General features: G+C 53.2%; 8 protein-coding genes across 9 annotated transcripts; 3 read left to right on the plus strand and 5 right to left on the minus strand.

Moving 5' to 3' along the window:
• Positions 1-863: 863 nt before the first annotated feature.
• On the minus strand, positions 864-5,392 carry PV07_02879 (uncharacterized protein). Its single transcript, XM_016389526.1, has 2 exons — positions 5,168-5,392; positions 864-5,113 (listed from the first exon to the last, which is right to left on the minus strand). The coding sequence occupies exons 1-2, from the start codon at positions 5,246-5,248 to the stop codon at positions 1,220-1,222; spliced, it is 3,975 nt and encodes a 1,324-aa protein (XP_016251428.1). The 5' UTR covers positions 5,249-5,392; the 3' UTR covers positions 864-1,219.
• Positions 5,393-5,455: 63 nt separating this feature from the next.
• PV07_02880 lies at positions 5,456-6,625 on the plus strand. Of its 2 annotated transcripts, XM_016389528.1 has the most exons (2): positions 5,456-5,647; positions 5,715-6,625. In XM_016389528.1, exons 1-2 carry the CDS (start codon positions 5,617-5,619, stop codon positions 6,416-6,418), a joined length of 735 nt encoding a protein of 244 aa, XP_016251430.1. In that variant the 5' UTR covers positions 5,456-5,616; the 3' UTR covers positions 6,419-6,625. The 2 variants fall into 2 exon arrangements, with proteins under 2 accessions (XP_016251430.1, XP_016251429.1); XM_016389527.1 differs by having other exon boundaries at positions 5,456-6,625.
• On the minus strand, positions 6,441-7,460 carry PV07_02881 (uncharacterized protein; the record flags this gene model as incomplete). Its single annotated transcript, XM_016389529.1, has 2 exons — positions 6,441-7,169; positions 7,227-7,460. 2 exons carry the CDS (start codon positions 7,458-7,460, stop codon positions 6,441-6,443), a joined length of 963 nt encoding a protein of 320 aa, XP_016251431.1.
• A 904-nt stretch (positions 7,461-8,364) lies between these two features.
• PV07_02882 (uncharacterized protein) lies at positions 8,365-9,826 on the minus strand (the record flags this gene model as incomplete). The annotated part of the gene is made up of 3 exons (XM_016389530.1): positions 8,365-9,312; positions 9,366-9,562; positions 9,625-9,826. The coding sequence occupies 3 exons, from the start codon at positions 9,824-9,826 to the stop codon at positions 8,365-8,367; spliced, it is 1,347 nt and encodes a 448-aa protein (XP_016251432.1).
• Positions 9,827-10,154: 328 nt separating this feature from the next.
• On the plus strand, positions 10,155-12,505 carry PV07_02883 (uncharacterized protein). Its single transcript, XM_016389531.1, has one exon. The coding sequence runs from the start codon at positions 10,476-10,478 to the stop codon at positions 12,126-12,128; it is 1,653 nt and encodes a 550-aa protein (XP_016251433.1). The 5' UTR covers positions 10,155-10,475; the 3' UTR covers positions 12,129-12,505.
• A 515-nt stretch (positions 12,506-13,020) lies between these two features.
• Positions 13,021-14,124, minus strand: PV07_02884 (uncharacterized protein). Its single transcript, XM_016389532.1, has one exon. It carries the CDS (start codon positions 14,019-14,021, stop codon positions 13,203-13,205), a length of 819 nt encoding a protein of 272 aa, XP_016251434.1. The 5' UTR covers positions 14,022-14,124; the 3' UTR covers positions 13,021-13,202.
• Positions 14,125-14,445: 321 nt separating this feature from the next.
• On the minus strand, positions 14,446-16,334 carry PV07_02885 (uncharacterized protein; the record flags this gene model as incomplete). Its single annotated transcript, XM_016389533.1, has 4 exons — positions 16,114-16,334; positions 15,633-16,036; positions 15,363-15,574; positions 14,446-15,279 (listed from the first exon to the last, which is right to left on the minus strand). Exons 1-4 carry the CDS (start codon positions 16,272-16,274, stop codon positions 14,446-14,448), a joined length of 1,611 nt encoding a protein of 536 aa, XP_016251435.1. The 5' UTR covers positions 16,275-16,334.
• An 806-nt stretch (positions 16,335-17,140) lies between these two features.
• PV07_02886 (uncharacterized protein) lies at positions 17,141-18,595 on the plus strand (the record flags this gene model as incomplete). Its single annotated transcript, XM_016389534.1, has 7 exons — positions 17,141-17,165; positions 17,219-17,247; positions 17,385-17,429; positions 17,478-17,655; positions 17,771-17,801; positions 17,866-18,229; positions 18,347-18,595. The coding sequence occupies 7 exons, from the start codon at positions 17,141-17,143 to the stop codon at positions 18,593-18,595; spliced, it is 921 nt and encodes a 306-aa protein (XP_016251436.1).
• Positions 18,596-24,807: the final 6,212 nt, after the last annotated feature.

Consider the following 24,807-nt stretch of genomic DNA (forward strand, 5'->3'; position numbering starts at 1 on the left):
TTCCAGCCCAGAGCAGAGTGATCCATGATACCGTAAGCGATCAGGGGAGACACCAAAGCTGGCAGACCGCAGACGCATCCCAGACCTAGCACACATATGTCAGCTGGCTGTGGGAGTCACACTCATAGCCATTGCAAATTTACCAATAAAGAAGGTCCTTTTCTTGTAGGGCACCAGTTCCATCAGGCATGCATAGTAAGTTTCCTGGATTCCCGCCGCGATGCCGAAGAAGATGCCGCTGACAATCATTTGGGGAATACTCTTTCCCGTGGCACCAACTGGGGGGCCGACAAAGAAAATGGTCAGCAGAAGTGTCGTAGAAGAGACACGCAGGGCAATCTACCCATCGTGGTACATACTGATTGTTCCAATAAAGGCCAGGGTGCTACCGCATAGCATGAAGTATCGCCGGCCAAAGATGTCGCCCAGGCGGCCAGCAATACTGACAATGATGGCCGCGCAAAGGGACCACGAATTCGCAATCCAGGTATACGAAGGGTCAGGCCCGAGGTCCGCTTCAATGTAGCTCAAAATGGTCGAGGGAATGAGAAGTGTCGTCTCATAGCAGATCACCTGAAATACCAAGGCCTGCTCGGACGTTAGGCCTTTCCTCGCATGTTCGCAGATGAAGTCAAGCTTACGATGAACGCAAGGGCAAGTCGCCAGGAGATCTTCTCGTCCTCATGCTGAACGTCGACGACGGGGTTGATCAGATCTGAGTGTTTCTCGGTGGAAGACTCCAGATCGGCCACGTCTTCGACCTGCCCAACTTCGATTTGTTTTGGGAAATCCATGGTCACGGTCAAAGCACCTGGTAATGCACAGAGAGTAGAAAACCGGGGCAATGATCCCCATGGGGTTGAAGAGACGTCTACTATGTATGTCGAGATGCATAATGTCCAAGTGGCTTTTGGTGGGAACACTAACGACCGAGAAGAAAATATATCTCGGCTATTCGGCTTGATAGAGATCACATACGGACAGTCTATATGTCGGGAAGGCTCGCTTGTCCGGCTCATTGAAAGCCACGCGATCTTTGACGACTGTTAGTCGGCGTGCTCCTCTTGTCTTTCCCTTGAGCAAGATCCAGAGTTCTCTCCGTGGGCATACATAGATGACACCAAACGCCACAATCACAAACGACAAGAAACTGCCGACGACAAAGGTCTAAATGATAAAACAGCCATTGATTCCCATCACCTCTTCGGAACCAACATCATCAGAATCCAAAACTATCGAGTAGACTGTCCGCGCTCGGCTCCTCGAACATGGTCGGCATCGGCTTTTTCTTCTGCTGCTCCTTCTTCTTCTCTGCCTGCGGGATATTCTCCTCGTCTTCTTCCTTCTCGAGATCGTAGAATGTCTTTCGGCGCTGGAGGCCCGGGCTGGGTGGTAGGGGAACTTCGTCCACGGTCGCTTTGACGGTTTGCTTGGCTGGGCTTTCAGCGATAAACTCCCAGTCTCTGACGAGGGACAGTGCTAGAACGTCGCACCCCATATGGAGATACTGCCTCACGCAGCGCATGACGAAACTCCATTCATCTCTTGCGCTGAGGACCTCGCTGCGCCATTCATTTCGCTTCGCCAGCTGGGCCCGAAGTTGGGTGTACAGTAGGGCCAGAAGAGGGTCGTTGGCGGCGTAGCTGAGTGATCCAACCATTCCTGTCTCCTCGTATCCGTCGAGTAGGGGCTTGCCCACGATTTTGTGCACAGGATGTACGAGGACCTGGATGGCCACGTCCTTGTGATCAAGGATTGCCGCATACGCCCAACTCGCCATCCACCGTCCTTGCTCGCTGTCAACGGCCAAGGGGAGAATGGTCTGTTCCAATAACCGAGTTAAAGTAGAGGATTGTTTGCTGCTTTCACTCTCGTATACCCTTGCAATGGCAATGGCGAGCTGCAAATCTTGTAGCTGATGTATGCAGACATTGATCGCGTCCCAGGGACTGTCCGCAAGCAAGAAGAAGGCAGCCGCGTAGTGAAAACGTCGCTTGCTAAGCAAGGCATATGCGTTCTTCAGCGCGCTGGCTTTCCATCTCGGGTCGTCGAAGTTGTTAGCCAACAGCTTCATGGTGTTTTCTTTTTCTCTAACCCCGATCGACGTTCTCCAGAGCCCCAAGAGGACGGACTTTTTTCGAAGGGAAAGATAATATAGGGAACAATCCACTGGGTTGCGGTCTTCGTTCCTTGTAAACTCGGTTCGACCAACATTCTCCATCTGCTGCCGAAGGGCTTCCACATCAGAGAGCCAGCAAAATAGTCCCGACTTGTGCGCTGCTTCCCAGGTGAGTTTACCACCATACCAGCGAGTAACCAGGTCAACAAGAACTTCCTGGGAGGTGCTCAGCGAGGCGAATGCAATTGCACTCCATGGAACACCTTTCTCGCCGCATGTGTAAAGTGCCTGAAGATAGCGCTGACCGTTGGCATCGACTGACTCCTCGTGCTTCTCTATCTCTGAGACCACTTCCACCTGTTCCACTAGTTTAGTTTGTTCATCGTTCGTCAGCTGCCACAGTCTATACCGTCGCAAGTTACCATCAAGACTTTCTGCGTAATCTGAAAGCCGGGGGTTCTCGGTGTCCCCATTCAGATCACCGTTCATGGTATAGAATGGCTTGTCAACCGGCTGGCTCTTGTTCGCGGCACTTGTGATTCTGTCAGGCCGGATGTTGAGGAGGCTGGACAACTCATCCCCTTCACTGAAGTACTTCAGATCCCGATGAAGGTGATTGAACACGTTCTTGGCGGCCTTCACCGCTCCGATGCATGTAAGTAGGGCGAGAAATGTCGGATGGAAAACGGGAACCAAGGCGTTCAGCATTGCCATCAGGGCGAAAGTTTCTTTATTTCGCATCTTTGCTCGCACATCTCGAAGTGGCTTGGCAGACTCATTGTGGTGGCTACTCGCGTATCCCTTGAAGACGAAAAGCTGAATGCCGGCTCCCACGACGAGATCGCCGCTTCTCAGCCAGCATAGGTCTCCAATTGAGTGGGTGGTATAGTCCCTTATTCTGATGTGCCGCAAATCTACCCATGCCGATTCACGACCTGGGTAGGCGTATCGGACCTGGCCTAGAATGACGATGTGGTAGTCAAAGCAGACTGCAACCAAGGCCAAACCTTGTGGTGAGACGGCCCACGCAAATGTATGCACGGTGTCAGTCCCATCGAGCTCATGGTCGTACTCCCACGAGCCGGTCTTGCCGTCCCATATGCTGAGCATGGTGCTGTCATCATTGACAACAACGATCTTACCATACCCGCTTGCACTGATCGCTCGCGGCTGACGAATGTTGGTCTCGATCAAAGCGCCAGATATGAGGTGTGGCTTTGTAGAATCTGGTTCTTCCTGAGACCTGACCATCTCCAAGGTGCCTTCCTTGGCAAGTGCTGCAGCAAAGCCTAGAGCGTTGATCTCACGTGGATCAGCCGGTCGGTTGTTGGTGCTCATGTTGTCACAAACAGAAATCAAGGCGTTGTACCGATTGTGCGCGTGCAGCCGGACATCCCCTAATGATCGTATCATCTCGCGATAACCGTTTGTTGCACCGGGTTCTTTTGCTGGAAGGAGCAGTTCCCAGGCTTCAACAGTCCCGTCCGCGTAATACCCCACGATAACCCGACTGGTCAGTTCTCGTTCGCTGGCGATTCGACTTTGCGTAATGCGCTCTGGGAAACGATTCCCCTCGGGAGTCCAGACACCAAGCCTTTTGGCTTTTGCTTCGCGAATATCCCATAGTTCGAGACCATGGCTACTCAGAATTGCCGCATATCGCCCGCGAGACAAGATCACCGCGTCTTTGATCTCAATGTTGACGTTGAACGAACTCCTTCGCAAGAGAGGAGCCCTGGATAGAGTTCCTTCGTGCTGCCAGATGCTGGTGTTGCCGTCGTCTGTACTGGACAAGACGACGTTGCCAACTACATTTCGGACGATTCGTCGAACTGGCGTACCGTGTCCCGCCAGTGTTGAAATCAGTTCGGCCCTATCTCGCCTCGCGGCTGTATCAAAGAGATGCGTGATTTGGCTGTCATACCAATCAATGTCACCCGCAAAAGAGTGGAGGAGGATTGACAACGATGACGGAGTTGCGCCACCAGCGAAGATACAGAATTGTACATAATCTTCCAACGGGTCGCTGAGTTGTGGAACATGGATATTCATGCCGTCGACATGTGAAATGTGAAACACCGAAGGAGGCATTCTGTTCTTGTACCCGGCATTCTCTAATCCCCACACAGACATGTGGCCCAGACTGTCCAGGACGACGCAGATCTCTGGGCTTCGATTGGCAATCTCGATGAGATGCTCAAGGGCATGGTCCGCTGTTTTGGTAGTAGAGCTCTGGACCGCCTTTTCTGTGGCCGTCGAAAAGTCACGGCTGTCAATGATGAAGGCATATCGTCTGGTACTGATGGAATTGGCACTCAGCCTCCGTGGCTGGATCGAGGCGTTCATGTTGATCTCGCCGACCAGTTGTAGAACGGTCAGGGCGTGGGGATCGAAGGTGGTCCAGGCGCGGATGTGATTGTCGGAGCAAAACGTGTAGAGAAGGTTGTCCAGGTTCTGTTCCTCGTGCCATGGTTTCCGCCAGTGCAAATTTGTGACCGCAGCCGGATGTGGTAGATAGGAAACATCGAATCTGGTGCCCTCAACTTCATACGAAAGCCGTCTCCATATCTTCACGAGTCGGTCATACTGGCCCACTGAGGCGACCAAGCTACTGTCGGGAGAAAGGTATGCGAGTGCTGTGGGATACGCCAGCGGCTGGTTCCAAGCGATGACAGGGGAACCAGATTCAGGTATAAACCACAGGACAAGCCTCGAACCACCAAGCAAGAGTTCCTGAGAAGATCCCCAGGACAAAGATTCCACCCGCAGTTCAGCAGGATTCTTCAACTCGTGGACCTGAGTCCATCTCAGCACACCCTCATCGCGACCGACAGGTCTGTAGATATAGACATGGTTTGCATCGCACAGTGCTATCCGACCAGTAGTCTCTTCGATGGTTATCGCAGTGAGGGAATCGACGGTGTCGACGTAGATGGTCTGGAGGATCGATCGAGGGCCGCTGAGGATGACGGCGGCATTGCCGGAGATATATGCCTAAACACCTTGTCAAGATTGTAGCTGACAGTAGCAGAAAACAAGACAACTCACGACCAGACGCAGGCCACACCACTGCGCGGTGCAAAGGGCCTGTCGCTTGGATTGAGGTCGCCCAGGCAGGATGGCTCGCATAGGACCAATATTAAGGGGAAAGTGTTATTGTTTGAACCGCATGCTCGAGCGCAAACTTGGCTTGTCGTCAATTCACAAGGGTGATATATCAGTCGACGACGTAGTCACGCAATGGGGAGCGTGAATATCGGACATGGTGTGACGCGATAAAGGTACCGCAGGGCCAATTTCTCCGCGTCGAGGAGGGACTCCAAATTCAGCCTTGGGGTCCATCCCACTGAGTACGTCACGCAAGGCTGCCTTTCGCTTTGAATGCTGGCTTTCTCCAGAACTTCACCTTCGAGTCACGAACTTCACATTTGCTTCAAGACAGCCGGATTCATTAGACGAACGAACAGAAGAGTACTAATTGCGTCTACAACCCCAAGATGTCTGCTCAGAAGACCTTCATTCCGCTTGGTGAACTCAATCCCGAGCCCAAGATTGTGTGAGCAACATGCTGATCCACGTTGTCTTATATTCACAGAGAACAACCCCAGAGTCATGACCAAATTGGCCCATCGACTGGGGCTGTCTCCAGCACTCTCTTTCCACGATGCATACAGCTTGACTGACCCCGACTTGGTGGCCTTCTTACCTCGACCGGCCAGCGCTCTCCTGTTCACCTACCCAGTTACAACAACCGCTGAAGCCCACTATGGCAAAACCAATGAGGCCGAAGCAGACTACGATGGCTCAGGCCCCGGAGAGCCCGTCATGTTCTACCACCAAACAATTCACCATGCCTGTGGCCTCATCGGCCTCCTCCATTGCACCACCAATGGGACGGCAGCCGACTTCATCCAAGAAGGGAGTGACCTCGAGAAATTGGTCAAAGATACAACTCCACTTAAACCCGCTGAGCGAGCTCAGTTCCTTCACGACTCAGAAATGCTGGAAATTGCTCACGCCGCAGCCGCCCAGTCCGGTGACAGCACAGCACCCCCACTGGGTGAAGATCCCGGCCATGCTTTCATCGCATTTGTCAAGGGCAAGGACGGACATTTGTGGGAGTTGGAAGGAAGAAGAAAAGGGCCGGTCGATCGTGGTATGCTCGAGAAAGATGAGGATGTATTGAGTGACAAAGCGCTCGGTTTGGGGCCCCTTCCATTCCTCAAACGTGAGGAGGCGGCAGGTAGCGGGGACGTCAGGTTCAGCTGTACCGTGCTTGCTCCGAGTTTTGATGATTGATGAAGAGGCACAGTTGCGTCGTTCATTGCGCCAACAGGAACTCTGGGCTCTTCAGGTCGACCCAGCCTAAGTTTGGCTCGCTCTGCTTCCATCCCAGACGTTCCTGCACAATCTTTGAGTAGGTTTTGACCTCGTCGATCGAATATGACAGAAATGATATCTCTTCCTGCCGATGCACGCCAGTGCATGAGAACATGGCATAAACCGTCCTGCTTTCTCTAGCACCGTCTTTTGTTGTCCCCAGCGGCTTTTCATACGATCCACCTCCGTGATAAAGACTGCCCAGCATGATGAACGCCTCGCCCATGCGCATCTCTGCGTCGACAACTCCACGGGTTCCGTCGGCACCAAAGTCAGGCATCTCATCGCCCCATAGATGGCTGCCAGGGACGACTCTTGTGGCACCGTTGGCCTTGATTGTGTCACATGCTGGGACAAACAGTCCTAATAGCATGTCGCGACCCTTTGCGTACTTGTCGGCATGGCTATGGCGAGCATGGTGGTTCTTGTCGTCGCGGTGAAGACCCTGCGCAGAAGTTCCCGGAGGGATATCAAATGCAATTGAGATTGAGAGAAGCGGGTGACTGGTTGTCGTAACGGGTTTGTTGCCGTAATAATGGGTCGTCTCAAGTGCCAGAAAATGTTCGCACAAAGCTTGATACAGCGGGTCGGCAAAGAACTTCTCCCGTACCGTTTCGCTTTTCCCAATGAGTCTGGTTACCGTCCTTGTTTTGCCTTGAAGTGCTGGAAGCTAGTTAGATAGAGAAGAGTGGTAGTTTTGTATGGTTGAGGAGAACTTGCCTCCTACTTTCACCCCGTTTGCCTGTTGGTCAAGCCACGGCCGTACCTCCCAGTCCGCCTTCTCAAGCGTGGCTTTGTCGGTAAAGTCCTTGACGATCACACACCCATCTGCTTCCAATGCGTCAATGAATAGGGACAATGGCGCCGATCGTGATAGCTTTCTGACGGCATGGCTTGAGATATGATCACCCTTGTGGCTGTCGAATGCCACTCGTCGCGCGTGCTGGAGGATTGACGCCATCAGCTTAGTTCTTGTTCCTCAATAGCGATGCTGAGCGAGGAGATGAGAAGTAACGACAATAACCCGCAATGCGGGGGGCACATAGGGTGACGGCCAAGATATAGAAGTATGTCTGGCACTCGCGCCAAATCGTTTCTCCAGAAACTTACCGCCGTAAGATCTCCCATGATGTAGGACCAGACTCTGTGGCGTCAGATTTTCTGAGCAGACGGGATCGAAGTAAGCTAGCCTACTCTTCGAGGAAGCAATGGCCTCACGCAATGAATGATTTTCCGCGTTAAAAAATGTAATCGAACCACCAAAAGTCCGGAATGGCCTGGTCCTTAGCAGGGGGCTGACGACGACTCTTATCGGAAGTGATCATGGTGGACTCCTCCGTTCCCCTTGGCAATGCAGAGCGGGAGCGGAATAGACATGGCTGACAACTTCCACGGGACCAAACGACATAATACCCTGAGTTTAATGATCAGGATGGGCATAAATGCGTGCATCCACTCGTCATGCCAGTTGCAGCATTCGCCTTGGTGTCTTGGCTTTATTGTCGCTCGGGTATCTCGGATGATTTCTGTATGTGATAGGATTGTGTGAAAATGAAAACGTACTGCCGTGCTGATCTCCGTCGCCGTCCGAACCATCAAATATAGACTGATGGGCCAATCCAGAACAAGATCTCTAAAGAGATTCAAAGCTGTGGCATTTGCATTTTGCGTCCGCTCTCAAGGCGTTCGCTGGATGCCCTTGGCTTTCCATACGTCGTTCGTTGTAGATCGAGACAGCAACTGTGTCTCTCATTCAGCGGCTCGGGGTATAGTTGCATCAACGACAAAAGGGGCCGAGGCGGTTGGTATCCAAGGATTGCATCTCAATAAGACTCATCATGTTTCAATCTCGGAGGATGATGGGATCAGTCTGCAAGACCAAAAAGCTTGCCAGCCACAGGATCCCACTCGGAGCCCCATCGACGTTGACTCTCCTTTATAGCTCCTTGCTTTAACCGTGTGAGTTGTTGTGACCCGGGATCAAACAACGCACGAAGAATGTCGGCCAATTCTTCTGAGCTGCCGAAGCCTTTGCCATTGACGTTTTCCGTCACTAGCTCCACCCATGCCGCAAATCTGCTCCAGCCTGCCACAGGAAGACCAGCACCAAACATATCAACTACCTTCATGGGCAGGTCAACCCCGCTGCTGCTGGTATGTAGGGACACACCGAGATCTGCAGAGCCCAAGAGAAGAGCGTAGTCCTCGAAGCTAAGCCAATCGGTATAAATGCGCACCATTTCCAGAGCTTGTGCTGACCGCAGCTCTAGAATCTTGTCGAGATAATATTGCTTTTGAGGACCTTTACCTGTGATCACAACGACAAGTTCTGGAAGCTGGGGATGAGAAGAGGTGGCGCTGGCAGAGTAGCTACAAAGGGCATCCAGGAGCAGGCCGAAATCTTCGTCAGCCGTCCAAGAGGTTGAAGACACGAGCAACCTGACCTTTGCCTCTACAATAGCATTGAATTGCTCTCGAATGAGGGGATAACGCTGCAAGAAGGCGACTCGCTTTGAAGCTGTAAGAGGCTGGTACAAGTCTGCTGGCCGGTCATGCAGTGTCAAAATGGGAGCAGTGATCTTGTAATCCGACTTCAGAACCCGAGCCATGGCATCTGTGACAGTAAAATTTGCAGTCGCTGCCCTTGCCAGACTGAGTTCATACAGCTTGGATATCCGGACCAGAGGGTGGCTTGCGCCGAGCTTCAGAGCCAGAATGGAATACCCAAAATTATGCCAGTCCACGATGAGCCGGGTTCGACGAAAGAAACAGACAATAGTAACAACCAATAAGGTAGGTATTGAGGGCGGGTTCTGCAGAGAATTCATTAGCATAAGCCAGGAACAATGAAGCAGGAAAGATATACCTGGACAAGCATCCATTGACAGGGAGCAGTAGCGTAGCCCAGAGTGTTCCAAAGCGTCCATGTCTGCAGAAGGGCTTTCAGCGGTCCAAATAAAAGAAACAATAGCTTGTTGCGGGTTTGGAGCCATCGTGGAGCCGGTGTCAACGGAACGATCGTGACACCGGGATGGGCGACCAGGTCGGGCAATGGATCAGTTTCTGGGAGACACAGAATTAGAGCGGTACAAGAACTGGCTATCCCGAGCAGCTATATTCCTCACCTCTGTACCCAACAAGCTGGACTCTGCCACCATGGGTCGCGATGCTCAAAGCATGATATTGCATCCGCGGACTGCGGCCCAGGTCGCCCAGCACCACGACTTGGACCGAACATTGTTGATCAGCAGCATGCCTCGGAGAAGGCAACAGCAGTAGCAGGATGGTGACAAGGGTGGAGATGGCCACCAAGACCGTCAGTAGCATCCTCCTGGGAGGTTTCGCTGCTTCTTTCGCTGCTTTCGTCTTGCTCAGAAGCACCGAAAGTGAAAAGTGAATGACGTCGACCAGTCAGATTGTCCAGGGTGGTCAGATTGATGGAAGTGGTTTAGACTCGAAGGGTGGCACTGTGGGAAGAGGCTTGAGGAGGCGTGAAGAGGCCAGAAAAAAGGGGCATGGAAGAGGAGATGCGCACCGACTGCCTGCGCCCCCATCAACCAATCATGGGTGCAAGAGAAGTTGCATGCCGAGATGCGAGATGCAAAAAGTGCATTGGACGGGATGCGCCTCTCCACCCCTTGTGAGTTTGTTACCCCTTGAAATATGCTGCTCCTGCTGCCACCGCTGTTGCTATTGCTGCCCACTGACATCGTTGGCCAGGGGCAGCAGACTAGACAAGAAATGTATACCCAGCTATCCTTGTAATCTCTTTCCCCAGACCAATTCTCTCCTCCCCCCGCCTGCGCCTATCGAGAAATCAAAGCCAGCTTAGTCGCGTCAACGGCCCTCTGCTCAGAAGATAGCAACATCTGTAGCACCACCTCTTTCGAGTCTTTCCTGTGGTAGCTACAGTGAAGGTGGATGTTGAGCTTACACCAAAGTGTCCCCTCGACCTTCAGCACCATCTGAAAGGACCATGAGCGCCACCTTCACCCTGCCTATTGCAACTGCCGACAACTGCAAGCATGGGCATCCTCATGGTCCTTCCCACTCGCACTCGCACTCCCACTCTCCTCTACATTCGAATTCGAGCTTGAACACACGCTCCCATCAACGAAGTCGGACGGGAAGCCGCCTCACAGCGCCCTTTCCCTTGACACGGATTCCCTCCGAATCCATCATTGAGCAGAATGAGGCTGCCATGAACGTCAACCGCTTACCTCCTGTGAACACCCATTTTCACGAACATCGACATGTCAGCCCTGCTCCGTCCGAAGACTCTTCAGGTACACAGTTTCTGCCAAAGAGAAGGGATACAGAGAAGACCGCATACTCGTCGCCGGGCGCAACCAGGCGGCCGACATTCAACAGGAATTTCTCTAAACCCACCCAGTTTTTGCTGCACTCGACCGAGAGCTACTCATTACTACATGGGATTCTGGAAGATGACGAGTCCCGGCGGATATTTTATTTCATGATATTGAACCTCTGCTTTATGTTGGTCCAGTCAACATATGGCATACTCACGGGTTCTTTGGGCCTGATCAGTGACAGCATCCATATGTTCTTCGACTGTGTGGCCCTGCTGGTCGGGGTGTGCGCTGCGGTCATGAGCAAATGGCCTCCCAGTCTCAAGTTTCCGTACGGGTACGGGAAGATTGACACCCTGGCAGGGTTGGGTAACGGCATTTTCTTGATGCTCATCAGCATCGAGATTGTGTATGAAGCGATTGAACGATTGTTTTCTGGTGCCGATGTCAGTCGAACTGCGGAGCTCCTAGTGGTCAGCACCATCGGTTTGTTTGTGAACCTGGTCGGCATTTTTGCATTTCATGGCGCTCACGATCACGGACATGGGCATGGCCATGATCATGGGAGTCACAGCCATGGTCATGCCCATCATGACCATGATCACGATCATGAGGGCAAACATGATCACAGCCACCACGAAATGGTCGAAGCTCCCATGACCGCTTCGGCTTCACCCATGAAAAACAAACAGGGCGCAGCAAGCGACCATCACCATGGCGGAGAGAACATGCAAGGCATATATCTTCACATCATGGCCGACGCCCTTGGCTCTCTGGCGGTCGTGGGATCGACCCTTCTTGTCCGCTGGACCGGATGGAGTGGGTTTGATCCCCTTGCGTCATGTATCATTGCCGTTCTTATCTTTGCGTCCACCATCCCTCTGGTCACCACGACGACGAAGACCCTCCTCTTGTCACTCAACTCCGACATTGAATACAACCTTCGAGACATTCTCAGTGGTGTGGCCGAGATTCGCGGCGTGGTAGGCTACACGGTACCGAAATTCTGGCTCGAAGATATCAAGAAGGAACCCGGTCATCACCATCATGGCCATGCCCATACATCTGACGACCACTCGCATTCTCACTCTCACTCTCATAAAGACAGTGACGGCAAGAAGTGTGACGGCGAAAATTCCGATCCCACGGTCTTGGGTGTGATCCACATCATCGCCTCGCAGAATGCAGATCTAGAAGACGTCAGGGAGCGAGTCTCGATGTATTTGCGGCAGCGGAAAATGGATGTCGTGGTACAGGTGGAGAGGGACGGCGAGCAACGATGCTGGTGCGGCGGAGGACAGAAGAGTCCAAAAGCGTGAGCCTTAGGGCCTCATTGCCGGATTTTGATGTGTTTAATGATAATAGTTCACGAACACAGATTGATGGGCCAACCTGGGAATTGTAGGACCACGAATAGGTATCGGGCTGCCGAAAGCTGCTATTGTTTCCGACAAACGCCCAATCCACGTATACGAGCTTTTGATTTGCTTGACGATACCAGCGTTAAGTCTCTTGCTGGAATAGTTAACGAGTCCATAACATTGTGGCATCGGTGGCTGGAGGTACGATGCGTGAACTGAAATGTGTGAGGGAGTAACAAGAGGCTGTTGTTGGGAGACTGACAGATTATGAACTTACAGCTGGATACCTAGGTAACTGAGACAATGAAGATGAAATTGAATGCTTCGCCGATAAACTGCTCAGAAAACGTCCTAAGCAAGCTGTGAATGTTCAACAAGTACAAGCTTAGAAACCGGGATCTACCAGAGTCCAATCTAGTTTGACTACTTCGCCAGAGAGTAAGGCATCTGACAATAGCTCGCATGGTTGGTAATGAAAGGAACGGGACCTGCGTGTCTTGATACAATCGTGAAGAGTGCCGCCATCTCGCCTCATGCTTGGAAGGATTCACAAAACTTATCTGAGAGTTAGTGACTTGTTCTATCATGCCAGCTAAATGGGCTCCTCGGTTGTATATCCCCAATAGTACAATCTAGGTATAGAAGGCGCAAGGTCCGAGTAGTCACGTATCTGAAGCTGTGATACTTGGCTTCTGTATTGTGCCTGGGGAACAACTCCTGATAATAGTGGCTGTTGACCTCGAGGAGTAGAAATGGTACGGACTGGTCGAACTCACCGCTTTCTTCCAAGTTGAATGGAACGTTGTCACGACAAGCCGGTGCTGCAACTATAACTCCCATCCCCGAGGCTGTCTGCTTCACGCAGCCGGAAGCGTAAACGAAGCTGTCTTTAAGAGTTGAATCCTCCTCTGGATCGCTCCCCAGACGCAGAGATAGTGATCAAAGTCCGTGGAATGGAGATTGGTCGACTGAGAAGCGCACACTCTTTGCAAGATACTGGGTAGGACTCTCCGACTGTCGGCCGGCATCTCATCAATGATTGCTATAATGCTTGGGCCACCGTTTGATCGCCTCCTTGAATCCCATTCCACCCTTGACATCCTCCAACAATCCGTCGTCCGCCTCTTTATGCACGGGCAGGAGCGCCACGACCTCGTTCAACCTGGCCCGCGGAATCACACAACAGACCATCTCCGCCTCGTCCGCCACCAGCACGTCTCCGGCCTCGACGACCACATCCCCGATCTTGATCGGCACGTCCACCGCCCACGGCTTCCCCTGCAGACTCGTGCCGGGGCTCGAGAGCGCCTTGGACCAGCATTGGAAGGTCCCGTCCTGGCACAGCTCGCCGCAGCCCACGACGTCCCGCGACCGGCCGTCGATGAAGCAGCCCCGGACGCCCCGCACTTTGTAGCGCGTGGCCACGATGTCCCCCAGCAGAGCGGCGATCTGGTGCGCGGGCTGCTGCATGAGGACCACGGAGCCGGCGGGGGCGATGTCGGAGAAGTGTTTATCGTGCGGGATGTTGGACTCGGGCGGTACGATCAGGCCGTCGTACTGCGCGCCTGGCGTGTGGGCGTTGTCGACAAAGAGCACCGTGCTGATGGGCGCCACGAGGCGGACGCGGGAGCCATTGCGCGCGGGGATGGGCGAGATGTCGCGCAGAAAGCCCGCCGAGGGGACGTGGAGTTTCAGCAGCGCGTCGGACACGTCGCAGGGCGAGTAGGACCGAGCGATCTCGGCGCAGATGGACGAGATGTCGAGATCGTGAGACATAGTTCTTGAAAGCAACTGCTGGGGAAATACAAGAAGATTGTCTTCTTCACGGCGCAGGCGTGGCAGGTTCTCCATGTTTGTTCTATCCCAGAGGTTTGTTTCCCCGCATCGGCTCAGGAACCACGACCCTCGGCACCACTAAGCAGAAGATGGACGAATCAAAGGATCCTGGTTGGTGTGGGGAGCAAAGATGTACCGGCATTCTAACACCGTCGTGGATTTTCACATGGCATCATTGGGGTATCAGAAGTTTGTAGGACATGCTACTTGGCCAGTGGGCGGGTTGGACAAAGGGGGAGAAAAGCATGCTAGCCTTGGGGAATGAAGATGAACACCTGGTAGCTTCGTAGCGTCTCGTAGCCACGTTTGGAGTCAATAGCCTACGTGACTATGGAGACGATCACGGCAGAAATGGGGATCCTGGCTAGTGTGGACTCTCGATATTGCTACCCCAATTGAATAAGGCGGACATCTATCCGCACGACGTCCGGAATAAAGGTCATGCTGCATGCACTAGGATCCTGACTCCATTACTATCTGGCCGATACAACGGAGTTACTCCGTCGCCGATGATCTCGAGGTCCTTGTAGCTCGTATCGTACAGCTCCAGGAATCCCTGGTCGTCGGGAAAGCGGACCTCGCGGCTCCCGTACTGTCTAAATACGGCCGCCACGGTGAGATACAGCTCGGCGTAGGCCAGGTTGATGCCGACGCAGGCGCGGGTACCGCGCGAGAAGGGGACAAGATATCTGTCGAGGGTAGGGTCGTCGATCCATCGTTGCGGCCGGAACGCCATGGGCTCGTCGAAATACGTCGGTGAGTGGTGGATGAGCAGGCCGGTCATGGAGAGGGGGATGCCCGGACGGAGGGTATATGTCTTGTCCCGGGCGGCGAGTTTCTTCTTGCCGTCCGGGAGCGTGGCGCGGTAGAAGAGGGTCTCGTCAGGGGCGATGCGCTGCAGGCGGGTGCTGATGCCGCTGCTGAGACGGAGGCCTTCTTTGATAACGGCCGTGAGGTAGGGGAGTTGCTCTAGCTTCGCCATGTCCGGGAGCGCTACCGGGTCGAGCATGGCATCTGTCAGCTCATCCTTGAGAGCCTTGAGTTCGCCGGGCTGTCGAAGCAGATGGTACGTGATCTCCGAGAGCGCCGCGGCGGTTGTCAGTGTGCCAGCAATCACCACGACCTGCCCGTCCTGCCAAAGGCGATCGGGCGACTTCTCATTCTCGGGCAAATCGCCCTGTAGGATGGCATGGAAGATGGTGGTTTGCGAGCCGTACTTATTCTGGGCATCGCCGCGATGTGAATAGATCTCGGAGACGTGGCGGATGATATCCTATTAGGTTGTTCATTAGCATCCTCGGTGGGCATTTGACACGGAAGGGACGACACGGTCTGGGCTTTCTGGGAAATCCATACCTTGTTGAGATTGATATAGCTTGCCATAACGGGATTCAAAGCAATCTGCACCGAGTCGGGAAGTATTTTCATCAGGGTCAACACCCACGGCATCTGTTTGACAAAATGACCCAGCTTGGCCCCGGCCTCACCGGCCTCTTTGAAGCTGGGGTCGAAGTCGGGGGCCAACAGGCGATTGTCACTGCGCCCAAATGCATACTCCATGACGACGTCTGCGCCGCCTCGTTCGTTAGCCACGGTTCTAGCACTGAGCGGCACGGACCGACCAACCGTTCGTGAGGGCGGCATAAGCCAGTGACACCGTCATGGGATCCCCAGACTCGCGAAATTGGCGGAACCGAGCCAGCAGATTGTCCAGACGAGACTCGATGCGAGGCTGGAGGATGCGCACCTTGGCCTTGGAGAAGTAGGGGTTCAACGCCGCCCTGCGCATGCGGTGGAGATTGTGGTCTGGTGTACCAAATGCCGACTGCGGCAGGCCGCTCTGGTTTGTGAAAAAGGTCCATTTGTTCCGCTTGTGCGTCGATCCCGCGTACACTTGGTCGTAGAAGTCCGGGTCCTGGATATGGACTTCCTCGGGGTTGATACGCACGATTGGGCCGTATTGCTCGTGCATGGCTCGGATCTTCCAGATATATTGGCCGCCGAGGACGACATCGTAGTAGAACTCGTACCTACGTGGTGAGTCGGCTTGAGAGACTGGGGACTAATAATGGAACGACTGGAATGTCTGTGAACACTGGTCTCTTACCAGTACGTGAGCTTGGCCAGTGTCGGTCCAGGGATGTCCGCTGCAGGGCAGAGATACAGGCGCCAGGTCGCCAGGGCAAAGAGATATGTCGCTGCCAGGACGGGTCCAAACACGTACACCAATTCAGCAGGGGAGGCACTCGGGCCTTGAAGCCAGGCCATGGCACCTGTCTCTGGTTGCACTGTGAACAAATGGTTTAGCCTGCTGATCGTTGTTTTGCGAGATTAATCTTGCCGCTGGGCCATGGCCGTAAATGTACCTACTCAAGACAGATAAGCTGCCATCGCTTGAGGGGGGGAACGGAGAAATGCAGGGCGGTGAGGAGGGGAGAGCCAGACACGTGGTCGGCAGTCTATATGCATGCAAGTATACAAGTCGGGAACGGAAGAAAGACGCAGCTGGCCGCAAATGGGTCTGTGCTAAGACAGATAGGAATTGCCCGCTGGCAGACTTATCACTCTCCCCGGGCTAGTAAGCCACTAAAAGTCGTCCAAGAAGCTCCGCTGCAGCTGCTAGGCTTCTTCAGCTTAAGCCAGGTTCTACTTGGCTAATAAACGTCCGTTAACCAAGCCCACTGCGGGCGCTAGGCTTCCTCCGCAAGCCCAGATAGTTAACTTTCATCCAACGAGCATTGGCTATCGGTGCGCTCAGGCGACTTCCAGACGCACGTCGTGTCCGCTCTCCCCAGTCCAACCAGTCACATACCTACTTGTACGTGAACAGGTGAGGCGCGTTGAACCACCCAGTCTTTGTATTTGGTGCTTCTGATCCCCTCCACACTAGCTAAGACCTCGCGAACAGCACCAACGTCGGTATCTCGTAAAGTCGGCAATTCTTCCTTCAAGCGCTATCCATTTGGAGGCTTCTTGTGATGTGTTTGACCTGCACTTACGCTCAGGATCAGAATCTGGCGAGCTCGCACCCATGGAGGAGGCTGCGCACATTGATGCCCAGGCAAGTTAGCGAAGGCGGACACACCAGTGCGAGTGCTCAAGTGGCGGACAGATAGCCGAAGACGGCGCAGATGATGACGATTCAGGATATGGGGGAAGGTATGTCCGCGCACTCGGGAGATGTCGTTGCACTGGAGCTGATGGTGCTGCAGCGACGCAGCTTCAATCACAACAACGCTTCGTTCGTCTGTGCTGAATTACGTGCAAGTTGACATCTGTATAACGAACCGTTTTGGATGTGCTAATTTGGATGCAGATACGAGGCAAGTCCTCAATGCAGAGCTGTGGTGCTATGGTCTCACTGACGACACGGAATAGAATGGTAGAAGGTATCAGCAAATTGACGACAGATCTTACATTTTTGTGCGAGCTTCCCACCCGATAGACGTGGAGGATGCTAACCTGCCCCAGCCCAACGACGAGCAAGAGCAAGAGCGATTAGATATGCTTCACCATATTTATCGCCTCGTACTAGATGGCCGGCTACACGTCGCCCCAATCGGGAACCCACAGCGAGTGCTGGACATCGGGACCGGAACGGGACTCTGGGCGCTAGACTTTGCCGAGTATGCTTCTTGTGCCTTTTTGAGTTTATCAGCGTGTGCCATATACTGATGTGGTTCCAGCGAGTATCCTTCGGCAACCGTCCTCGGTAAGGTCATCGCCCATAAGCCTGGGCCTAATTTCGTGACTGACTGTCCCAGGGGTTGATATGAGTCCCATTCAGCCGCAAATGTATGCCATATTGTTAAATTAGGTCAAAATTTGAAGAATCCATGTCTGACTGAAAATCCGACAGGGTTGCTCCAAATTGCTCCTTCATGATCGACGACTTGGAGCAAGAATGGGCCTACCCATCCAGTCGCAGATTCGACTACATTCACCAGCGTAGCATGTCCGGCAGCATCGGAGACTGGTCCAAAATGTACAAGCAAGCATTGGCTCATCTCGAGCCCGGCGGCTGGCTCGAGGTCCAGGAATTCGAAGTCTGGTTCTACTCCCAGCTGCCTGGGGGCTTGTCGCCAGACTCTGCCATTGCCACATGGCAGAAACTGATCGACGATGGCAGTGTCGCACTTAGCCGACGCCTGAATTATGCATCCCGATTTAAAGCGCACCTCGAAGAAGCCGGGTTTGTCGACGTTCGGACGCAAGTAATCAAGGTAAGTGACTGAGACTGCCCGTCCACGCGGCTTGAGAAACTCCAAAATCAGCCTTACGTTCTCCACCACCAGCACGAAATATGGTTTTCATGGCCCGACTGACATGATGGGACCCAGACCCCCATAGGCACATGGCCAAAAGACGCGAAACTGCGTCAGATAGGATTATATCTCCAAGCACAGATGAACGAAGCAGTCGAAGCCGTCACCCTTGGGTATCTGACGCGAGCACTTGGCTGGTCAGAAGCCGAAGTCCAGATCATGCTTAAAAACGTAAGAAAAGAGTTTAACGACCGACATCGGCATCTTTATACATTCTGCTGGTTCATCACGGGTAGGAAAGGGACGGGGCCTGGAGATCTCTGAAGCGGATTCACGGACATTTTGCAAGGGGGCTTGGTTGTGCATCATGCGAACGCATCCACAGAGCAGTTGATCTCGGCGAATGTTATCTTGATTGAGGACGGCACCTGTGATCATGTTCCATTTACGAATTGGTCTCAAAGAGGCGGCGCATCTTACTTTCCTTTTCGAAGAATGCTTCAAATGCTTTATTACCGCTCAAATCGCCTTTACTTACATTTATCCTTCCAGTCTCCCACGCACTGGACTATTGAACATCTTCCGAGACCTCAAACCAGAACGACGTCACATTCCTACAGGGATCCTAACAACAGGAGATATCTCTCCTGCGGACTTCCCTTCTACTAGTCTCTTCTCCTCAAACGATCAAATATTTGAAGTTTATATTGGCTCGCCACATCCCGGCGAGAACATAGGTGCGGACAGTCTCCCTCTTATGTAAATGTGTTTGATTTAGAGATTCCTGCGAAGGCTTTCGGCCACAGACTTGCAGGACGTTGCAAACTCTGGAGACTCCAGGAATTCCTAATAACCTACACTAGGACCTAGGAGCGGCTGACCGACACAGCTTGCTAGACCGATTTCGGGGCACCATCTGCGGAAGGTATTAGGATATTGAGTCTCAATAAGAGTGCATACAGACCCGAAAGTGCACAAGAACGGGACCGGAGGGCTGTTTGAATCGTTGAGCCGGCCAATTTTCGTCAAGCCAAATCCAACTTCTGGGCTCTAACGAACAGCTCCTTGGGGTTGCTGTTAAACCTCTCAATGGTCACCATCTCCTCATCCGGGCGGGCCAATTGCCACTCGAAAGACATGACCAGCGCGGCAATGACGATGCTCAGCTCCATGTACGCCAAATTGCGGCCAATGCACGCCCTGGACCCCAGACTGAACGGAAGAACGTAGTCTTTAAGATTTTGGCGCTCCTCGTCCGAGGTGTGGAATGACGGGTCGCTCTCGTTCGGCAGCCAGCGCTCGGGGATGAACTCTCTGGCGTTCCGGAACAGCGCTTCGTTCAGATGCAGGGAATAGAGAGGGGCGCTGACCGTTGTGCCGGGACAGATGTCGTGGCCTGAGATGACCACGCCCTGCTCGACGACTTTGCGAGGAAGGCCGAAGCCCAGCGGTGTGCGGACGCGGAACGACTCGTCCAAGCAGGCTCGGAGGTATTCGATGCCTTGCAGGTCTTCGTAGCTCACCACGGGGCGCTTCGAGGGCGGCAGCGCCTGTAACAGCGCCCTGCGCAGTTTCGTTTGCTTGTCGGGCCGGCGAGCGAGCTGATACATACAATTCGTGAGCGAGGTCTGTGTCGTATCGTTCCCAGCGTCCAGCATCGTCGTGCATTCGGCGTGGACTTGGTCGAACGTCATGGGCACTGGCCTTTTCTCGCTCGCCTCGAGTGGCAGAGGACTGAAAAGGTCCGGCTCGGCAGGCCGTGACCGCAGTCGTTCGTTGACCAGATATCTCGCCATGCCGCTGAAGTGGTCGCCGGCCAGCTGCCCGTGGCTGTACTGGAAGATCCGACGTCCGAGCTTGTACCACCGTTCCGGCAGATGTGCCAGCCACGCATTGAAGTGGACCGCAGAATGGTAGGTGTCCATGGCGTTGACCTGCGTGATGGAGCCCGATGCCGACTCCGTCAGGCACGTGTCGTTTCCCCGGTCCAGGAACCCGTATTCATGGGACCAGAACATCGACGTGATGGCGTCGAAGGAGGCCATGTTCAGCCACGGACGGAGATCAAATGCCCCGTCAACGCACTGGTAGTGGTCTTCATCACTAATCCGCCGCCCCTGAGACTTCGCTGTGATGTTCCTGCAAAGCTTCTCCACGACACGCATGACGCGTGGCTCCATCTCCGTAATGTGTCTAGCGGCGAACACATGGGAGAGATTCCGTCTCTTGGTAGCGTGCTCGAGTTTGCTTGACGTTTGAGCCATCGAGGGATTGCCCGCCGCGATGGTTTCGTAAAAGTCGTCCTTGACGATCTTGCTCCCGTAATTGTAGATCTCCTTGAAGGCCTGGGGACTGGCGAAGGAGACGTGGTTTGACGAGATGCGCACGACGGGGCCCAACTTGCGATGTGCCTCGTCAACGGCGGCGTATCTTCGTCCGCAGGAGCTATGATACATGAGCCAGAACGGCGTCAGAGCCGCAACAGATGGCGTAGGGAATCGTCGAAGTTTCCGCGGATCTGACAGCCACTGTATCAAGAACCATATCGGCAAACCTAGCGCGAAGGCTGCCAGTGCTGTAAGGATCAGTGCTTCACGGAGACTATTAGCATGGCCACGACACCGCAGGGTGAAGCACCCACCAACAACGTGCATTGTCGTCGAGTCCGGACAATGTTGTTTATTCTCTTCCCAACACAGGATGATTCTCAGAAGGAAGAACCTGAAAGCATATATTCATATGTTTGTTCGAGGTTGACTCGCAACGCAAAAGGAGTGGGAGATTGAGTACTTGAATGACGCACAAGCAGCTTCGTTCGAGTCGCTCGCTCCTTGTTGATAGAGGCAAGACTGGACTGTGGCCTACTATCTAGACCTAGGGAACCACATATCGATTTCCTAATATGGCAATTTTCGACGGGTCAACGCCCCGCGGAAACTGCATCTCTGAGGGGGCGACGGTGTCCACCCAAATTCCGAAATATAGCAGGGCGTCCTAGCCCGCGCTGGGCTATCTCGACTTAGCATGTGGTTAGCTGCGAGTGATTGTCCTGTAATGTACAAAATGGGCGGCTTCTAAGTAAGATACTGTTTAGATGGGTGCGTCTGCCCACTTCAACCGCACCCCGCTCCATATCTGCTGCAGACGCTCGATACAGGTTCTGTTGGGCCACTTGGACGCGAGCATTGTCCGTTCCAGCCAATCGACGAGCTGTCTCTGCTCCTGCTTGCCCGTGAAAAACTGTCCGCACCACGATACCAAGTGGCTGCCATTGATTTGTGAGCCGACCTCTTTCGTGGCCAGACAAATACCACAAAGCTTCCTCGTCGGCCCGAGAATCTGGTGTTCGGTGTATCGATTCAGCTCCAGAATACTAGTGCTTTCATGCACCTGGAGTCCTTGCACGGCCAACATGATCTTTGCGGTATAGTAATGCTGCCATGCCACCTCTTAATCATCATCGGTATCAGCATTCCGTAAGGGCCAAAGATACAGCTTCAAAGGGATGATTGCTTACCATGCCATGTGCTTAGGAAATGAATCGTCGGAAAAGGAGCGGTCTTGCCCTCTCTAAAACTCCAAGGGCGAAACGACGCTGGGACCTTGCTCGCCCATAGATCGATGGATTTCCTCAATTCTGCCGCGTCCGGCACTGTCTGGGCTGTCGTCTGCTTCCCAAAAGCGAAATTACACACCAAAGCCAAGATGTAGGTGATCCGGTTAGTCCAGGCCTCCTCGGAAGTGGCAAGAAACACAGATTCCTTTTCAATCAGGTCCAAATCGAACTGGCATATCTCCTCGTTGAGAAAGCACAGTCGGAGGCTCTCGCGAAGGTATATCCAAAACGATGTCCCTGCAAGATCGGTGTCGTGCACCGACCACCTGTGCATGGTTCCTCGCAACGTGAATAATGAAGACGCGCCGGCAAGATGATGGCGCACGTCTTTATCAATCTCGCAAAATTGTTCCGACATGCGGAGAATGACCACTGTGGCCAATAGATTGGAGTCATATGCCGGGTTAGGCGATAAGGAGAGTGAGTCAATGAGAATATGGATGACTTTGCTGTGGTACTGTTCCTTGACCGTCTCGTCCAGCTCTTCCTTTGCGTTCATGATATTCGAGGCGTAGGAAAGACAAGCATAGTATAGCACTGGGCTCGTCACCGCCTGCCTCGGAACAGTTTGACTGAGATGACGCTCTGCAGTGACAATGTCAAGCTAAGCACGCCGATTAGCCGTCGACAACCGTGATTCGATAAGCTGGGGGAATGAAATTGCTCGGGACTTACCCAGACCCCTGCATAGCTTTTGTAGAATTGGAAAAGAGAGCATTCCGTGTCGCTGGCATTGACACCTTGAGTCTCACTGCTCGGGTCGACTGTTAATTGGACATGATCTCCTGGCGGTAGCTCATGCCTAAAGAATGTTGAAGGACTATTGTCCACCGTCCCTGCGGTCGGGGTCCCATAGGGGTCTGGTGCAGGGGCTTGGTTCGAGCTTGAGTCGACAACTGTACCGGGACCTTGTGCGGATTGAATTGCCTCAATGAAGCCTTCTGCAGGCCAAGACTCTGAACCATTTGCTGGCTGAACGTTAGTCTTGAATGAGACGAGTATCTGAGGAATGAGACGCCAAGGGATAATGAACCTGAGCGAGATTCCTTACCAGGACTTACGGGATGCAAGGTGGTGTGTCCCGGGGACTGGGTTCGCCCGCTTCTCGCTTTAGAATACTTGCTGTGTCTTAATTTCAGACCACCATAGATACATGTCCGTGGAGTCTTGGAGTTGGCGCAGTTGGCGCAGCGAGGAACCGCATGGTCGCCTAGGAGGTGTAGTGTTAGACCTCGAAACCCAGCCAGGCACTAGTACTCGGTGGTGGGTATGCAGGTAAAGGCGATGGGGAGAATGGGCGTGCACTTGCATCGTAAATGTCGCTCACGGCAGGCGACACTAAGCTGGTCAGTGGGATGTTCTCTCATTCATCACAGCGTGATAGTCCCGTACCAACCAGTCCGGCGAGGTTTCGGCATTGATCTTCCATCTGCGTCGAGATTTACTGTGTTGAGTGATTTCTGCCGCACGACTCGGTCTGTCGAGGGAAGGGAGGCAAGCGTTTTATCAGAGTTGCTGTGATCGTGCATTGTACCCCGCTCATTGTCCGGGGGCTAAGGGACGCACCCCAGACTCTCCGCATCTGGTCGTGGAGAGATGAACCGATGCCACGAGCATCTCTATACTGTTTTCGGAAGTTTTCGGCGTACTTTTCAAATTTAGTGCCTGTGACACAGTTAAGTGTACCGTCTGAGACTCCCAAGGTCGAAAGCGTGAGAGGCGTATAAATGTGACATGATCGTCACTGATGTAGATATATGCCAAATCATCCAGCTCACTCCAGACCAAAGACCAAACACTCCGTCTTCATTGCAAGATGGCCAGCGACGAGAAGATTACTACCTCGGAAGGAACTCCTAGGAGCGGTTCTCCGCAACCGCAGTTGAATTATGCCACGATACCTCGAAGAAGATATTTTGCCGGGGCACAAGGGCGACTGTTGGCTGTGCAGATTGCCATTGCTGGTTCCATTGGATTCCTTCTGTTCGGCTATGACCAAGGTGTTCTTGGAGTGAGTTCTTGTCCTCGTAGGACCTACGGATATGACTGATAAAGAGGACCAGGGCCTGAATGCCGCAGAAGAGTTTCTTGATCAATTCAACCACCCATCTTCGAGTCTCCTGGGTACTATCAACGCCATATACGAGTGAGGCGCCCGCTTGCAAACAATCATCGTCCGGCTGACCAAATCCCAGAATTGGGTGCTGTGCCGGAGCTATCGCTGTGTTTATCTGCGGAGAGTCTTTGGGACGCAAGAAATGCCTCTACATTGGTGCTGTTACCATGTTCATTGGTGCCGCATTGCAGGCTTCGTCTTTTGGAGTCCCACAGATGATCGTAGGACGAGTTATATGGTAAGCAAGATCTCTGCTCAAGCCTCAGATGACTACTGATCGCTTAAAGCGGTATCGGCAATGGCTTTAACACCGCCACAACACCTCTATGGCTCTGTGAACTGCTTCCAGCAAAACGCCGTGGCCGCGATGTGTCAATTGCCGGCAACCTGATTGCCTTCGGGATCATCATTGCCTACTACTTCAATATCGGCCTGTCTTACACATCAGGCCCGGTTCAGTGGCGATTGCCCATCGCTTTCCAAGGCGTCTTTATCATATTGCAGTTAATATGGACAAAGTTTCTTCCAGAATCTCCGCGGTGGCTTATCAAACATGGCAGGCACGAAGAGGCCGTAGACATCCTGGCGCAGCTACACGGAAAGAACACGCCGTGTGACTTCCCTGCCGTCCTTGAACAGAAGAGGTTGATTGACGAGGCTCTGGTGATCGAGAATGAGGGCGGACCCTGGACCATCACAGAAATCTTCCAAAATGGTCCCCTGAAGATCCGCCGACGGTACATCCTGGTGATTGGCATCCAGGCTATGCAGCAGCTGAGCGGTAGTAAGTATTCACAAAAACCT

The sequence above is a fragment of the Cladophialophora immunda genome (assembly GCF_000835495.1).
Source record: "Cladophialophora immunda strain CBS 83496 unplaced genomic scaffold supercont1.2, whole genome shotgun sequence".
Taxonomy (NCBI): Eukaryota; Fungi; Ascomycota; class Eurotiomycetes; order Chaetothyriales; family Herpotrichiellaceae; genus Cladophialophora; species Cladophialophora immunda.

Coding starts and splice junctions, on each gene's coding strand:
- PV07_02884 (XM_016389532.1), bottom strand. CDS start 14,021: ATGGAGAACCTGCCACGCCTGCGCCGTGAAGAAGACAATCTTCTTGTA.
- PV07_02879 (XM_016389526.1), bottom strand. CDS start 5,248: ATGCGAGCCATCCTGCCTGGGCGACCTCAATCCAAGCGACAGGCCCTT. Junction 5,114..5,167: donor GGTGTGGCCTGCGTCTGGTC/GTGAGTTGTCTT, acceptor CAAGGTGTTTAG/GCATATATCTCCGGCAATGC.
- PV07_02883 (XM_016389531.1), top strand. CDS start 10,476: ATGAGCGCCACCTTCACCCTGCCTATTGCAACTGCCGACAACTGCAAG.
- PV07_02880 (XM_016389527.1), top strand. CDS start 5,501: ATGCTGGCTTTCTCCAGAACTTCACCTTCGAGTCACGAACTTCACATT.